At 35.1% G+C, this 18,269-nt stretch overlaps 1 protein-coding gene across 3 annotated transcripts in view; it reads right to left on the reverse strand.

Moving 5' to 3' along the window:
* The window catches only part of LOC113494954 (ABC transporter G family member 20), an 87,894-nt gene that overhangs the window by 45,625 nt on the left and 24,000 nt on the right, over window positions 1-18,269 (reverse strand). Inside the window, exon 1 of one of the 3 annotated variants that reach the window (XM_026873495.1) lies at window positions 7,268-7,584. The exons of the other annotated variants lie outside the window; for them this stretch is intronic. Within the exon in view, the coding sequence (XP_026729296.1) occupies window positions 7,268-7,278 (11 nt within the window). The 5' untranslated portion in view covers window positions 7,279-7,584. Of the gene's footprint in view, window positions 1-7,267; window positions 7,585-18,269 lie in introns of those variants that run through there. 3 annotated transcript variants of the gene reach the window in all.

The raw sequence follows: 18,269 nt of genomic DNA on the forward strand, positions 1-18,269 counted from the left end.
ACTGGCGGACAAAAGAAAGGAGTAGCGAGGTGGTTTTTTGTTGGTGTTATGTGAAGTAGGCTTTTTGCGAGAAGTATATTAAGGTCGAATTATCACGGTTTCTTTTTATTATGTGAATGGGTTGTCGATTGAAGCGTGGTTCCGGAGGTGTAACTATATAGTGTAAGAATTGTTTTGTTTTTTTTTTTTAACAGCTTGTATTTCATTTATTTATCATAGTGAGAAACTCTACAATCTAATTTTGAATACATTTTAAGTTTATACTATTTTCGTTTATTAGGTTAAAACTAACGAAATGGATTATGTAATATAAGTGGCATTATCTCATATTAACAAATAGATATAAATAAAATATCGTTAGCCTAATATTTTATGTTACCTTTCCTATAATTAGTAAAGATCTGTTTGATATTATCGCAGTGTAACAATTTAGATGATAATACTTATTTATCAATGCTGTCCAATACATTATGTAATACTAAATTAATATCCTGACGCTAAATGGCTATACATTTATAATGCAAGCGAGTGCTGCAAAGAGAAACTGCGAAGCAAAGTTTTCTTAGAACCTAACCTAACTTTATTTTGTAAACCAAGAGACATAAAGGGTATCATATACCATGAAATTGAAAATGTTAAGTCAATCTTACTAAAGCTGTATGGCTTTGTTGCCAGCTCAAAAAACACACCACAGAACGCTCCTTGCATGTTCCAATTATCACACAACACTACACTTACATACCTACTCCTTTTGAACTTTTCCTCACAATAATAGGTCTGTTTAAACCTCCTATTACAAGCTAATGATAGGCCACAAACAGTTACTTAACAAGTAACCCTGTACAGTTGAGCACAATAATTTGAGCGCCAAAACCTATCTCAGCTTAAACTGTGTAATTTATATTGCACGGCAGTGTACACGCAAGGCCGATGACGACACGCCTCTTTGTAAAGGAATTTCAACTTTAAAGGTGTGTTATTACAGTTCATTCTTGGTCAGAATAGTAGGTTTTAAGAGAAATCATATCCTTTAATAGTGTTTAATTAATGAACAGTTTTTGTGACTTAAGAGCTTAAGTAATGAAATGTGAAACTTTAAATGTAGAGATATATGGTGACAATGATAACCTTATGAACGGCGGACCTACTTAAGTTACATACAAAAACTTAGAAGGAACATCTATGGTCCAGTAAAATGCTTGTTTTATGCGAAGATCGATCCAGCGACACGTCGTGCTCAGTGGGTTTGGCGCGGTGACTCATACCACTCGGCTATGAGTGCAGCCCTTTAAGAGTTACGTAAATTGTAAGGTTCAAATATAATCTCTACTATTGTATAATATATCAACCAGTTAAATGGAGGTGAGGAGGGAGAGGTTCGGCAGGCAGTCGCTGCATGTTAAATACGGTATTTTAAATCAGCTGGTGCCGTTGAGTGAGTGATTTTTATAAACTGTTGATGAAAATACCCGTGGAATAGACTTGTTGGAATCAATAAACTTGTCTACGATAATATTGCACCCTCTCTCATTGTAATATATAAGATAAAATCAGCACTAAAAAAAGGAGAGCTAACATTTTAATTTCACAAATAAAACTGATACCAACAAAAGGGTTACTAACCTTATTTCTTAAAAACTAATTAGTATTCTACAATAATATAAGTTTGACGTGCTTAGCCGACCATAGCGATCTCCAAACTCAGATAAGTGTCCATTACTCCCTGCATTGGTACTTATATTAACAAAGCCATATCCCATAAACGTAGATCTTAGTATTTAAATCAGAGGTCATCGCCTCAAGTCACCTTATTGATGAATAACCTTAGTACAGTCAGTACAGTCTGGAAAGTTTCGCGGGTCATTCCTCTTCAACTGACTCATGAAACGTTATATGTTATAAAAACATTGAGTTTTTATACTAACATGACCGGCGAAATATGTAACTTACTGTTAACGAAATTTGATATTGTATTTTCAATTAGTTGAGGTTAATTTTTTGTGGATGTGGAAGGCGGAGGAATGAGTGTTGGCGCAACTAGGGAGAGAGGCCTTTGTCAAGCGGTGGACTTCAATAGGCTCAATTGATTGATTGAAGGTTAATTTTTTTCTTTGATTCGTAGCTAAACTCTGTTATACCAATGACATATAACAGTCCGATTAAGTACACCAGTGTACCAAGTTGTCTCTGTTGCCGTAACGTGAATTGTAGAGACAAAACGATTATATGAATATCACTAAGTGATGTTTGGGAAACTCTATATGAAATCAATTGATTGATCCGAAAATAAACAACCCAGCTCATACTTTATCTTCGACACAAAAAGAGGAGTATTATAAGATTGACGTATTTGTCTGTATGCAGCATTATAGCTCCCAGACGGATTAAGCGATTTCAATTCGGTTTATTTTGTATTAAAGGTAAATTATGTGCGAATGATCTTTCATTTTCTCTAGCGCACAGTGGACGCTGTGTCCAGCTGCTGAGCAAAGGCCCCAACCAAATACTTCCACGATTCTCTATTCTGGGCCGCAAGAACCAGCCTGCGCGGTAAGCGTAATCTTACCCATACTGAATGAAATTCGTTTTGTGCCGTTTAAAAGTTGTGTTTGGTGACATTCTATCATGCTTACTAACAGTCTCACGAAAGAACATCTAAAACCACTTGCAGGGCACAATTTTCTCATTATAATTGAATCTTCCAAGCACTTGTATACGAGCTGTGCACTACCAACATACATAGTTATACATTTATTATGTATCGGTATCCGTTGCACAATTGATTAGAAGCAATAAATTACTAACAGACCGCAGGTTTGTTCGCGATAGTACTTCGAAACGAACGACTTGCGGTTGGAATACTGTTCAACAGAAATGAATCATTACTGCGGCATACTTTACATGGAACTTCAAGTTAGCAGTAAATTGGGGGATAGGCAGAAACGAATTAGGTAATACAAAGACTAATAAGGGGATTTCAAAATTCTGAAAACTCTCTCTAAGGACTGCCTTTCGTTTTGTGTTTAGATTTGTTGGAGTATTTGCCAGTTTGGGAGCATGGTCCTCATCACGTCACCCAACAAAACAACCTTAAGTACTCTCACATTTATAAGTCATTCAGGATATTTTTTATACTCTATTGAACGCTACTTTTTATTTAAGCTTCAATAAAATATTTTTAAAGCAATCTACCTCAGCAGTCATGTAACGCGACGGTTATCAAAAGGTGAAAATTTCAATTCTCGAGCTTTAACAGTTCATGAGATACAGTTTGGTAACAAACAAAGAAACAGCAGTGCCTTAGTAAATAGGTTCTGTTTTTACCCTTTGGGTGTGGAAAATCGTAGGATACAATGAAAGAGCCTTTAAGATCTTTTGACCTCTACTCTCAAGTAAATCAAGTTTCTCATAAAAATCTGATCATATAACGTGAGATAGGTTCAAGACAGTCACGTTTTTGTCCATGTGAGAAAAATATTTTCAATCCTAATCAAATATTAATGGCCCCACACAAGAGTTCTTCAAAAGTCAATGAACTTTGCTTAGGCTTAAATTAGACAAAGTTATATTACGTTATAATTCAAAGAGCTATATTTCAATTTATGTCAGATAGAAGAAATTAACATAAAACTTGTTCTTTATTCGCGATAAAGCGATTTCCGACAGAAGAGATAAAAAAAATCTCAAAAGTAAACATTTCGGAGAGCACTATAAAACAGACTATTTTTTTTTAATTCCATAGAATTTTTATTTCACTATATTAACATTCAATAAACAATATATTTGCTCACTTCCTTGTATTTTTAATTATCCCTTAGATACTTATAATTACATATGTCTATACAAGGAATATAGTACATAATTAGAGCAGTTTTAATATATAATGTATGTTCAGCATATCTAGGAAACTAAGTTAGCTAATAAGTTAACTATAAGTTATCATTAAACTCTTAACAACACCAGTCGGCAGTTAATAATGTATGGATAATGGAATTTTCCTAACGATGTTTTATTTTAGAATTGTGATGTGTTGACGTGAAGATTTTTTTCTTTTTATACATAAAAGGTCCTTGAATATAAATTACTTAATTAGGTTTGTATGAACTTCAAAACTATTGAAGACATCTTTTTTTACGATGTTTAAATATCAAAATAAAAGCAGCGAATACTAAGATATTTAATCGAATCAATAAATTATTGGTATCGGACATAGTCCTCGCAAACTAACACCCGGAAATGTGATGGAAACATCAAAAATCAAATGTGGTCAATATTTCGTCAAAAGACGTTTCAAAACACCATGTGCATAACAACATGTGCGCAGACGCACATTACCGGCCATCAAAACGTAATGCACAATAAAACACACATTAATATTAGTTTCCGAGCCTTTGACCATTATAACTCACGTAAAATCCTTTACATAACAGAAAAACGCGATTCCATAAACAATCGCAATGTCTAAAATTATTCATAAAATATTTTAATGAGTACTTATGTTTTCGGTGTTACGAAATAAATATAGGCATTAAATTGTTCCTATTTAAGATGTGCTTGCAACATACGTTTTGTTGTTAATTTCGGTGGTTCTTAATTATGATGGAATACTTTCACTCGCGATAACCATGTAATGAGGTTTCGATGCGAGAGGAAATCATTTTAAGATCAGTTGTTAAGAGCAAATGTTATTAAGATGTTTGAAAGGCCGAGATTTGACGTAAATATAACCCTCCTTCTGAAGCAGTGGGGTAAAGAAAATGTTTGCTCGTTTGTCAACTACACTTTTAATTAATTATTAATAATATTGTGTGGATATTTTGGTTGTATTTTCTTTTAAAGCGAGAGTTTCTGACTAAAAAACATGAGTTATTGTCCTCTATTTGTATTACAATGCATTCAAGTTGAAGCTAGTTTGTGGTATATAAATTAATATTATCTAGATGAAACCTCCTTTAATACTACAACTAGTTCCACATACACAATTTTAGTCATTCAAAATACTTTAAGGAGCCTCAGTATCCTCTATAGCAGAACCTCCACTTGATCGTTATGAACAATTATGTGAATTATTTAATCATTTACCTCTTGAATATGGTTTTCTCTTTCTAATCTTAATCTATCATTAAATCAATTATTTTATTAAAAATAAACAGACTTCTAGAAACGTTAAACACAGAGCTAGTCACTCTAAGAACGCGGTTCCAAAATGTAATTTTCATGAAGAAGAACCGGTTAGCAACTTCATAGATTACTTAGGAGAAGAGTGTTTTACCTAACGAAACGTTAGTATCTCAATATCTTAACCTGCAATGTCTAGAACTTGTTATGTGTAGGATGTAGACCGTGAACGGACGAGGAAAGTGTTAAAATCATTAAATGTATTGCGGAATTCGTCTTTACAGACTTTTGCAACTTAAAGTCATATGACCACTTACATGGGTAGTCTGTTACAATGGTAGGAACTGTGAAGTATTTGACCGTTTATTTAGTACAAGCGGTCGTCCGCGGCCCCGCCTGTATCGCTGTAAAGTATGGGCCTGTTTTTTTTCGAGTAGTACAACAACGTTTCACGATGATTAGTTAAGTATTTTTCGCGTGGAAGCGAGACAAACAAACATACATTCATAATATTAGTAGCGATAACAATATAGTCGTGTTTTTGATAGTATAGTGTATAGAAGCTATTCAAATATTAGTTATTTTACAACGATTTTAGCAATTTTGGATCGATCTTCAGAACTTGGTGACCAACGTCCATCTTTCATGGTCAACCTTACTAAGTATTTATTGACCGCAAACTCTTTGGTCATGAAAAATTGCAAAGTTTTGCGGTATTACCGTATTAAGTTACGCATAATCTTAGCAAGAATCCGTCGCTTGGGTCAATCTTGTCACATCTGTCGTAGTATTTTACTAAATGACGTTTATAAACCACTCAAGATGTGGTACATTAATATACATTGCTCTTTAGAGATTGAAAAATAAATTAAAGTGACAAAGTACATAATATTGTGTTACATATAAAAATAACTAGCTGTTGCCTGTGGGCCCGCTCGCTTTGAATCGAAAATGATTACAGAGAGCATAAAATCGTAAAAAAGGCTATGCCTCCTCTGTTAATCCAGGTTATAAACTATCAGTCTACCAAGTTGCGTGTAAATCCGACCAGTGGTTTTTGCGTGAAAGAAGAACAAACGTCCATACATACACACATTCGCGTTTATAATATTAGTAGGTATTAATTTTGGTCAAGATTCGATATTTTTATTACTCGGTTTTACATTTCTCGAGTCTTTCATCGTATTGAAGTGCGCGACTGCACAAGTGATCATGTGTAGTATAATATTCACAATATAAGTATTAGCTATTGTTTCAAACTCCAAGCACCTGCCTAGTAGGGTTAGTCAGGGCTATTGAAATGTGACAAATGAACAACTAATTATCGTCTCTGAATGAATGTGTCGAATGTTCCGTACGAAAATCGTAAACCGGGCTTTTGTGCGACTGTATTTTTAAGTTACTTAAGTATTTAGAAAACTTAATTTATCTGCTTGAAAATTATGATTTATGAAGTCATGGTTTTAGTGCTTCCAAAAAGGTGAATCGAAAGTTACTTTGCATTTAAATTTGTTTCAAGTTTTTTTTAAATATATTGAGTCATACCTGGACTTCTTAACAGCAAGAAATGTGAAAAAATCTAAAATTTTCCTTCATTCAATCACCAACATTATCAATACAATAAAACTGTAATTACGCCACAAACAATTAGTGTTCGTGAGTAATCGATTTAGAAATTAATCGTTTACAACAAAACATCTGCGATTATGAGCCTCAGTTCATGTTTAACAATCGATGACAATCGTAGTGAATCGATAGATTTCGCAGCAGCCGCAACGATTATTACATAATCTGATTCATCAGCTGTCATAACCGTTAAGAAACATGCGTATATAACAGAGCATATTTCTACATCTCGGTTTCATATAAAGTGGTGCTAATGCAAATACTTGAGAAAATACCATTTCTGGGTCAAGTCGAAAGTTTCCGAACGACATCGGAGTTGACCGAAGTTTTCGCAACGCGAATATTATGCTGTTTGCTTAAAATCTGGTCAAATTATAAAACAGACAAATTGAGGTCACCGAACAAATAACTGCCCTACCTAACACTCCCGAGGAGGATGTCAGCCTTCAGTAGTATAATTAAACATTAATCAAATCATGTTAATTATGATTCTAATCACGTCACTTAATATTTAAAAACTTACGTTATAAGCATCTTGGTGGCCTTTGGTCAGCTTCCTTGTATCATGTACTCAATTCACAGCACAATACACAGAAACATACACCAAAATAACAAATATATTATTAATAAAATGTAAAAACACTCACACACACACGTAACGCGGAATTTGCGTAAAGGTTTACGAAACTTTCTAATCCGTGGCGCGAATTTTGCGGCGCGAGTGGACGGAGACGTGTGATGTGCGGCGCGCTCAATCGCTGACTGGCGCGTTCCGTTTTCGACTCGCAGGCCGCGGAGCGTTTTTTTTTTTAAACCGGCTCCCACAGACTATAAAACTGTCTTACGGCCAGTACGGCGTGTCAAGCAAGAAGGTATGACGCAAGTAGTTTCGGCAACACTGGTTTTTTTTTTTCGTTGCCCCAATCGGCACACACACATACATTTATAATGACTAACTTTATTCGCTTGGTTCGCTCCTGAGGCTAATTTCGTATATTAATCAGACTGAAAGCCTTCGACTCACGCGCAGTGAATAGTTTAAGATCGGGCGACATTTTGCGTGAACGCTGACGACATGCGATAACCTCCGATAGTCATAGATCAGAATCGAATCGATTAAGTCGATTGATAGTGATGGAGTCTAATCGGGACATGCGTGTCGAGGCACGCGTATGGACGAGTTGTAGTGAAAGTATTATAAACACTGTAATTAATATCTAGACCGGCAGGTGGCTGGGCTCGCCGAAATACATGCCCAACTAGGAAGGAACATAATGGATGACCTCAATTTGCGACCAGTGGAATAGAAATCGAAAGGAGTTTATCATTCAACAATTACGTTATGAAGGGTACTCCATAGATGATTCATGGGTATTTTTTAAAGATCAGATCTCTATGCTTTCAGCACAGAGATCAGATCAGCGGTATCATTTTTTTTATCACTCAAATGCAGCATCGACACATCCAATTCTAAATTTAAAGACCCGATTTTTATATTGACATAACGGGGCGGCAGATGGAGCCGGAAGGATTTTCGAGTAATTTTCCTTTACATATAAATTAAATTATAAAATAAATATTTTAGAAAACTGCATTAGTCACAGCTGTGTTTTTCCTTATTATGCTGATTACAAGTTACCGAGACTTGAGGTGGAACTGAGTTTATAAAACTTGTGCATAATTATGCCATTGACGTAAACCTTTGTGTTATTAACCCTTGTAACTGCATCATATTAATAGCCTTTGGAGTTTAAGACATTTTAATTACTTATGATTGCAAACGAGCATATTTCCTACCTAAACACAGCCAAATTTAATGAGTTTCTATTGCATTATTGGATGGCAAAATAGGCTTTTGATATGTTGTTTAAAACCCCCGGATGTAAATACTTTCATCGAGCCAAAAAAGAAAAATGACTACACCTATTTTCATAGTTATCTAAAAACACTCACACATAATACACCTTTAATAACCAAAAAAGTTCGGGAGCTATGATGCCACAAGGTGACGGACACGTAAAACGTATAACACCCCTCTTTTTGGGTCGGAGGTAAAAAAACGTATTTCAGATTGTGTTACCGGAGTTCAATTGTTGCCTCTACGGTTGATGGAGGAAACGATGGCGAGATGGCATCGTTCTCTTATTGGTGTTGCCATAATAAGTGTTTTGGACATAATAGTCTAGGATGAATTGGAGGAGATTTATTACTAGCTGCTGCCCGTGACTTCGTCCACTTGGTTAGAATTTTCCCCGTTTTTTCCATCCATTGTATCTTCGCTCCTATTCGTCGCAGCGTGATGTTATATAGCCCGTGTCCGTGATAAATGGTCAATTCAAAACAAAAATATTTTTTCAAATCGAACCAGTATTTCCCGAGATTAGCGCGTTCAAACAAACAAACTCTTCAGCTTTATATATTAGTATAGAAGTATAGAAGTAATTGTTCAGCATTGGAAGATTTTTGCCTTGCAGGACCAAGACTTTTTTCTACATATTTCAATTATTTTGAGCCACCAAAAGTGATGATATATGTAATTCCGAGTATATGAATACTTTATGAGAAAAAATATCACGTTTTATAGATTTATATATGTCTTTTCGCTTTTTATTTAAATATAATATTTACTTGTCTGTGGTTTGTAGCCATAAATAAACACACATACAACACAATTTATTATCCATAAAATAAGATAAATTCCATGTTTAATTTATTCATAACATGAACGTCAATAGTTTTTTAGGTTTAACGTAACATAGTCATAGACAAGTAATAAATAGAAGTGCCATTAATTTAAATCAATTAATAATATAAACAAAAACCTCGACTTGTTTTTGCTATAGTGATCTAAGTTATAAGATTAATATTGAATTTATAATGGAGATGTTCTTTAAAATTATTTATAAAAAGTTTCTAGATAAGGAAGACTTGATTTTGATATGAGTTTTATTTTTGTTTATTCCACATATATATGCAAACATGTATCAGGGAAAAAATACTGTAAATTAAATGTAAGGATCAAATTAATGATTCAAAATATTATTAACATAGGTATTAAAACCACGAAAAATTGAGAAACATGGTGGTATTTTTCAGTTTTTAAGTTAAGTAAAAACTAGCCTTTACAGCACACTGTAACATACATATTACATTCATATGTATTATTATCCTTAAAAATCACATTCTAAATGCAATGAAACGCACGCAATTAATACAAACCGCGGCCCATCTGCCCAGTGACCGCGACACGCGTTGCTTCACCGCGTGATTCACAACCGCTCACTGCCACCGCGACAGTTCTTCATAACCTTCGGATTTTCCTTAACGGGTAAGCAGAAAGCGAGCTACTGTTAGTGTTGAAGCAACTTGTAACTGTGTGTACTTGTATCATGTACGATAAATTGAGTATATAAGATCAAAAACTAGGAGCCCAGCCTCAGTAAAACACAGGTTAAGCTACGCTTGATACGGCGGTCGGTGGATGGGTGACCATCTACGTCATAACATATAAGTACGTTAAATTGTGGGTCCCGGCTATTATTTAGAAAGTCTGACTAAGGAGTATCATATTGCCCAGCTAACTGGGTTGAGGAGGTCAGATCAGGCAGTCCGCTTAGATTGTAAGCTAACCCCAACATATTTTAACGAAAAGGATGATGCTCATCAAATTAAAATACGATAGAAACCGAAAACATTTCCATGAATTTGTTAATCTTTCAAAAAGCTAAATTTTATCATCGTCTATTGCCTATCCTACATATCAAGAAAATATGCTTAAAATCTACAATATAGAGTAATTACTAATTGGCGTGTTTTTAAGCACAAAGGCCTACTCCAGCGTTTTCCATTTTTCTCTTGTCTTTGAAAACCCGTACACGTATTATACGCGTATGCAAATATTTTCACAATTCCCACGTAAATTATGATAACCCGCGGTTTTACCAGGAAGTACTTCTAAGTTATTTTTAGTATTTACATATTCATTAGACCCTTTTATGATTTACTATTTCCATGACGTCACGAACTTCAGAGCGAACATAAAACTCGGGAAATACGCCCGAGTCCATAAAACGTCAAGATTTGTATCGAAAAAAATTATGATTACTAATATTTTTAGAAATTGACCAACGACTTTATGGACGCAAAAGAAGAAACCAATTTATTTGCATAGAGTTTAATATTTAACAAAACAAATTATATACTAAAATCTGGTCAAGTAGTCGGACTCGGACAAAAGGTTCCGTACAAAAATGCAATATACATTAAATAAGCTAGTGCAAATCCATCAAATTTATGACCATAAAGACAGACATAACCTCTATATTCACTTTATAATTTTTTGTTGAAGCATTAACAGAAATGCTTATGTGAAAATTTAAGGCTATCAAGGTTCACAAATGCTACTGGTAGCACATATTACTTTTTTTATTTCTTTAGCTTTAGAACCAGCCGTGTCGCCAATCCGACTCGCACTTGACCGTTGGTTAGATTCCTTTTTTCGTACGATATTACAAAAGTAAAACGCCCAGTAGCACAAACTGCTCACGTGTCTTAGCGAAAGCTTTTGGCAATGGAATTGCTCAGTATAAACACTCCACCTCAAATAAAACAGGCGTAACTTGTCCACAACACATTAACCTAATCTATTATAACAGAACCAGTTTTAATAATAGGAAGGTAGAGCTAGCAAAAATGTTGTACTATAACACAGATTAAGAGATAGGAACTATGAGTTATATCATTGCGATGTTTTCACGGTTTTCTGCTGTTGCCATATCTCAAATTCTCAAATTAGATGTATAAGTTTTAATTGCATGGATAGGCGACTGATAAAGATCACCACGCCAAACAAACACCACATCGTAAGATTGACGCATGTGTGTGATCCACGAATGCTTATTTTGAGTCTGCGTGTATTTGTGCATGTGACTTACTGCTTGTTTTCTACGTTAAATTTAGTTTGGTAGTTAGGTTTGGTAAGTTAGGTAAACCTACCTAGGGTTTGACGAAAAATAATCCCGCCCCTAACTAATTAAGCACTAGAATGGGCGATGAACACTACTGGCTGAAAGAAGCACTCATCGTTTCTGCAACATTCAAAGCAAACAATGTAGCGAAATAGCTTTATACATCCTTTAGAACAGTAACTCATCAAAATATTTTTATAGCCCTTCGAAACAGTGTACGACTATGTAACACCAATAAATTGTAAAGTACAATCGGTAACGAAATTCCTCGTCGCTCCAATGTATGAACATTATTTTTAGTTTCGATAATTCTCACGAAAACGAAACACGAAAAATAATGCCGCCCCTAACTAATTAAGCACTAGAATGGGCGATGAACACTACTGGCTGAAACAAGCACACATAGTTTTTGCAACATTCAAAGCAAACAATCATCTGTCATCTTCATAAATTGACGTCAACAAATGTAGAATTGTCACATCTTAGACATGAGTGGACCCCTACGCCCAAAACACTTTCGTTTCATTTCTAAAGATGTCCCTAAGATGAGGTGGTTTGCTTGCAATACATTGCTGCAAGTCGCCTTTGCGGTCAGAAAATGAAATAATCTTATTTCAAATAGTTCTCAAACAACTTGCAGCATATAATCACGTTCAGATATTTAAAAAGAGTTTGCATGCAAAGGATTGACATTTGGATATGTTGAAGAGTGAGAAGCTGCTATACGCCGTGTAATATGCTATCTTACTTCCTCTCCTCCAGTCCAGTGCCGTATCCATAAGGCACTTTAGGCCAGTGCCCACTATGGGCAGGGGCCCAGCACTCACGATTAAAAAATGAAAAAAGAATGGGGATTGTAAAATTATGTTGCTGTGGTATGAAAAAGGGGGGCCCGAAACGAACTGTGCCTAGGGGCCGCAAGATGGTTAATCCAGCCCTGCTCCAGTCTTACCATAAAGGGTGATAGTAGGTAGACCCTCTGATTGTTTTCATCATCTTTTGTTCGTAACTGTACTTATTCACGTCGACAGGATATGATCGTGATTAAGTAATTAAATAAGCACTAAAAGTGTCTTGTTTGTTTATAATTGAGCTATAAAATGTACTTAGTTAGTAAAATGGTGGAATAAGGGAAAATCTTTCATATTTCCGTCATAACGGCTGTGAAATATTTGTGTCAAAGTTAATATGAACGCCCATCTGTTCTAATGTCTTCTTTCATGGTTAACTGCTGATATTTGGGTGAAGGTTGCATGTTTTCCAGAAAATTCTGAACACCTGTGAGACCATTTAAATTTTTTTAACAGTAGATTTTCGTTCATTTTTTATCGATTAACTAGCAGACTTGAATTTATGTGAAACTCCTCGCGACACAAGGATTCAATTCCGTAGTGCGTGAGTCGTTCTTAAAAAAAAACATAGCTTCCCGAATTATTTCTCTATGACATACGAATGTTGGCAGTTGGTTATGCAGACATTAAGAGACCCATCTTTTGCGAGGCAATATACAAGTTCAGAAATGCGAGACCATTCTCGAATATTCATTAACCAAACTCAAAAGTCTGGAAACTTTTTGTAGAAAATTAGTAAAATAAAATTTGACTTCATATTCAGACCAAAACCGATATATCTTAAATTTCTTGTACCAAATTAAACAATATCTGTATATGATAGAACAGATCTTGAGTGTCCTTAGATAATTAACAATTTAAGACAAATAATTAATCGAGAAACAAACACCAATTTATTTAAAAACTCTTATTATATCACTTTGTTAGTTTACGTAAAACTTAAAAAATATCTCTGTTAGTGTTGTGTTGGCTGCGCAGGCGCCGCTGTCCTTGCGCAACCAGTTTTACGGACTTTATACCCGAACGCTTTACTTAAACACATAACTTACAATATGGCGAGATTGTCTCGAAACTCATTCATTTACTAAAAATAGAATAAATGGAGTTACTTTGTTAATTAAGGTATTTAAAAGAGGTGATAATAAACTTCTTGATGTTTCAAAGTATAGCTAACTGATTTAATTAAAAAAAATACTTATTTCTCTTTAACTTAATTCTGGATTCTTGCCCTTTTGTGCCTTTATTATTCTGAGAGTGGTGTGTACTTCTGTAAGTAACAAATTCACTATGCATTACGCGAAAACTACACAACCGATAATCATGAAACTTTGTACACATAGGTATTCTTGGAGGATTCTTGGACGCATATTCTTTTTGTATTTTTAATTTAAAGTACTTTTAGCCAGTACCATAAAAGAAAATTTCTTTCGAACATGGAACAAGTAATATATTATTAAGTACCTATATCCTTTGATTATTTGGCACTGAATACTAGCCATTACTCGTAGCTGCACTCTTTTTTATGAATAACTAGCTGACCCAGCAAACGTTGTTTTGCCGATTTTTTTTTCTAGTTGTATGTATGTGTAAAAAAATAAAATCAAAAAATTTCGTCCGAAAAAAAAAAATATTGTGAACAACCCTTATCACTTAGGGGTATGAAAAATAGATGTTGCTCTATTCTCAGACCTACCCAATATGTATACAAAATTTCATAAAAACCGCTCGAACCGTTTCGGAGGAGTACGGTAACTAACATCGTGACACGGGAATTATATATTAGATTTAAACTGTCTCTGTTTTTAAAATAAAAAACTTAACCAGATTTCTGTATATTTAAAATAAAAGAAGAAGATATCTTGAAAGAAAATTAAAGTGGATTTCCGTCTGAGATTCATTCAAGCCGTAAAACATAATTGTTGAAATATTTATAGACGGTTTGTAATAAAGACTGTATTTTCCCAATACGGGAGCTTCTGAGTGCGTCGGATTTTTCCACTTGGATTCTTTTAATAACAACCTAGAGGCCAAAACTTATTATTGTTTGATGAACGGTAATTAATACTAAAGTAGATACAGCAATACTTTAATAAAACAAAAACGGACACGGGATTCAGTAATTAAAAGTACCATTACTTTTTTTAAATCATCATCATCATCGGCCTAGCCTTTTCCCAACTATGTTGGGGTCGGCTCCCAGTCTAACCGGTATCAGCTAAGTACCAGTTGTTTTACAAGGAGCGACTGCCTATCTGACCTCCTTAACCCAGTTACCTGGGCAACCCTTGGTTGGATATCCCTTGGTTAGACTGGCTGTCAGACTTTTTCAAGCTTCTGACTACCTGTAACGACTGTCAAAGATGTAGGAATAACAGCCGGGACCCACAATTTAACGTGCCTTCCGAAAAACGGATGAACTCGTTATGACAAAGATTACTTTTTTTAAATATAGCCTGTTTTCGATCCCACTGTTGGACAAAGGCCTCTCCTTTCTCTTCCCAACCTCTCTATCTGTTGCGATTTCTGGCCACGCTTAATTAACAAAAAGACTGACCAAAATTACTCAAATTGTAGACTCAGCATGACTTTACACAATTATGAAGCTAAATTTAAACATCAAACATATTCATTTTGCATATACATACATATGTACATATATTACGATTATTTAGGACAAGTTTAAAGAAGACGTCGCTCGTGTTTTAAAGTAGAAGAATGTCGACACAAGTTAATTGTCAATTGTTTTCTTGAGAAGCAACCTCATTATTACTCTTTCAAGACGAGTCTTAGAACTGTAGTTCACAGAATCTGTAACCATGGTACATATATTTGCTATTGTGTTTCAAATAAGATTTTGCCTATCCTTTTTGATAGTGCCTCGAGTGGTGTGTTGTGTTGTTTTGAGCTATAAGGCTCTCCCAAAATTGGATAAGACAAATGAGCTAGTCGATGCTTGCATCTCGCTTGCTGGCAATTGCTTGCTCGATCGATCTGGTGCTACCCTCAAAATGCCAATCCAGGAAATAAGATTATACACTTATATTCACACGCGACCCCTGAGTTTCTTTCGACATCACGGTAAATAAATAGGAATTGTCGACTCCACCGGCTTCCTAAAAACATGTAAAAGTGATGATCATCCTACTCACTGAATAAATGATTTCATTTGAGGAGCGATTTGTGCATCACTTTGAACGTTTCTAAACCCCTACGACACATAGAACACACGCCACAGGGAATCGTTTCTTTTTTTTAAATACGAATCCTAACGAAAAGGATATCCCTAATATTTTTAGGTGTTTAATCGAGACCGAAGCTATAGTAGAAGGGAAACTTGCACGTATTAAACATGTTTATAAGATGATCGTAACGTCAGACAAACAAAAACCATGAGTGTATGAGACCTGCATTACTTCCTAATAATTCAATTACACTACCAATATAAGTAGAAAAAAACTAACGAGCCTTATTAATTAATATGACGTAAATACTTTTTGCACAATACTTGTTTCTGACAGGAATCTAGCGTTCCGTGTGAATTGTGTGTTATAAACAAAGATTATATAAAATGGTCGTAAAGTTCCTGTGTTGTGTTAAATTATGTTTTTTGTAATTATAATCTGTTAATTTGTCTTTGTATCGTTGTTACCTTGCGGTTCCAGGCATGCATGAGGTGGAAGTTCGATGCCAACGCAGGCAAATCGCCAACCCGCAGTGAGCTAGCGAGGTGATCAATGCTCAATCCTTCATTCACTACACCGAACCCACTGTGCGCGACGTGTATCGGGTATGATCCCCGCGTACGACAAAAAATGGTGTTATCCACTGGTGCTTATCCTAAGTCTGGGTATCTTTATACATGCGACTTAAATGTTTGTGAAACCCTCTGCGACACAAGAATTCGAAATGGCACATAAAGGGCCTGAAGAATTTTTTATTTATAAATCATTTTGAGCTGTATTTTTAACAATTAATACCTTTAGTCTTAGAATAGCACAACATTTTACAAGAGACATAAAAGAGCGGTGCTTAAGGAGATTATGGTAATTTATTTTTTCCCACTTGTTTTCAAGAACAAGTCCTCATTAACATTCTAAATACATATAAACCTAGCAGCCTTACCTTACCTTCAACTCTTTATCTTCCGCTAATTTATTAATGGTTCTGTCAAAAGTAAAAACATCAAAATTGATTTAAATAATTATTACTTGGTACAGGGTCAGTAAAGGACTCGCTGTCATTGAGGGTAAATCTTGTATGAGCAAGTTTTACATGTGTGTATATCTATTTACTTATATTAATTTAATTAGCGTTTGTCAAATTGTCAAATGTGAGTATTTCAGTTTGTATTAATAAGTACTCTACAAGTAAGAGATAAATTTTGTTTTCTTATGAGATTTTTTGTTAGAGGAATGCGCTAAATCATCATCATCATCATTCCCCTGCCCTTATCCCAATTATTTTATTTGGGGTCGGCGCAACATGTCATCTTCTTCCATACCTTCCTATCGGCCGTCATCTCACAAGACACACTCTTTGCAGCCATATCGTCTTTCACACAATCCATCCATCGTTTCTTTGGTCGTCCTCTTCCCCTAAATCCATCCACATCCATGCTTAACGCCTTCCTTACCGCATAATGCGCTAAATATGAATAAATAATTTTAAAAACAATACGAATCACATGGTATGTTAAACATGGTAGAGCAGTGCAAAAGCACAAAAACCTTTGAAACACCTTTTTAAACCGCTGTCTTACAATAAAGATTTTCACTTTAAAATCATTTCTTAAGCTTTTACAAATTGACAGATTTCTGAATCGCCCATGGAACTTTCATATTCATTAAACTATGGAGTAGCCACGGGGCAGTATACTTGACAGTTTCGCCTCTTTGAGTGTTATTTTTTTATTAATAAGGCTCGTCTGTCACTACATTCGTTCTTCTGGCACCAGGGTGTATCAAATGAACCAGCACAGCTAGGTGGAACTTTTCACAGATGATAATATATCTCTTATAATAACTATCGTGAGACTGATTCATTATTAAATGATGTAACGGTTTACTCACGCGTATTTATCGGGGTAGCCCGACTAGTTTCGGACCCAACCGGAGTCCTTAATCATGAGCAGACGCGGCGGGATCGCGAGTCGAACTGACTAGTCGGGCTACCCCGATAAATACGCGTGAGTAAACCGTTACATCATTTAATAATATATCTCTTGCAACCTACACTGCCACACTAGCAAGAAAAAAAAAATTAAAATAGAGGTGTAGCAACAATTGCTTAGGTATGAATTTCCTTGGTAATCATTTTGTTGCTAATATATTTTCCTCTAGCCTGTCAGTACGGAACCCTCGGTGCTGCGAATTTGACTCCCACTTGACTTAACTTTTATTATTTTCTCATAATTAATGTTTGTTTAAATGTCCCTTCTCTAGATAGCTAATAATAACTACCTAGTTAATTATTCGGACGACCTACACGAGTATGTTAAAAAGTTCCTTAAACTACTGAAGGCCAAGATGTAAATACGTTAAAATATTACAATATTACTAACTTTGACACGTTTATAGATAACATCTATTAATTCTAAAATCAAAGTCCAACGTGTTGTATCGCGAAAGAGTTGCCACAAAAACTATTATTTGTATATTTGTTTGAATTCAAGGGTTGGCTTCATGAGAAGAGACCCGGTCCTTTTTAC

This window comes from Trichoplusia ni, chromosome 6 (genome assembly GCF_003590095.1).
Source record: "Trichoplusia ni isolate ovarian cell line Hi5 chromosome 6, tn1, whole genome shotgun sequence".
Taxonomy (NCBI): Eukaryota; Metazoa; Arthropoda; class Insecta; order Lepidoptera; family Noctuidae; genus Trichoplusia; species Trichoplusia ni.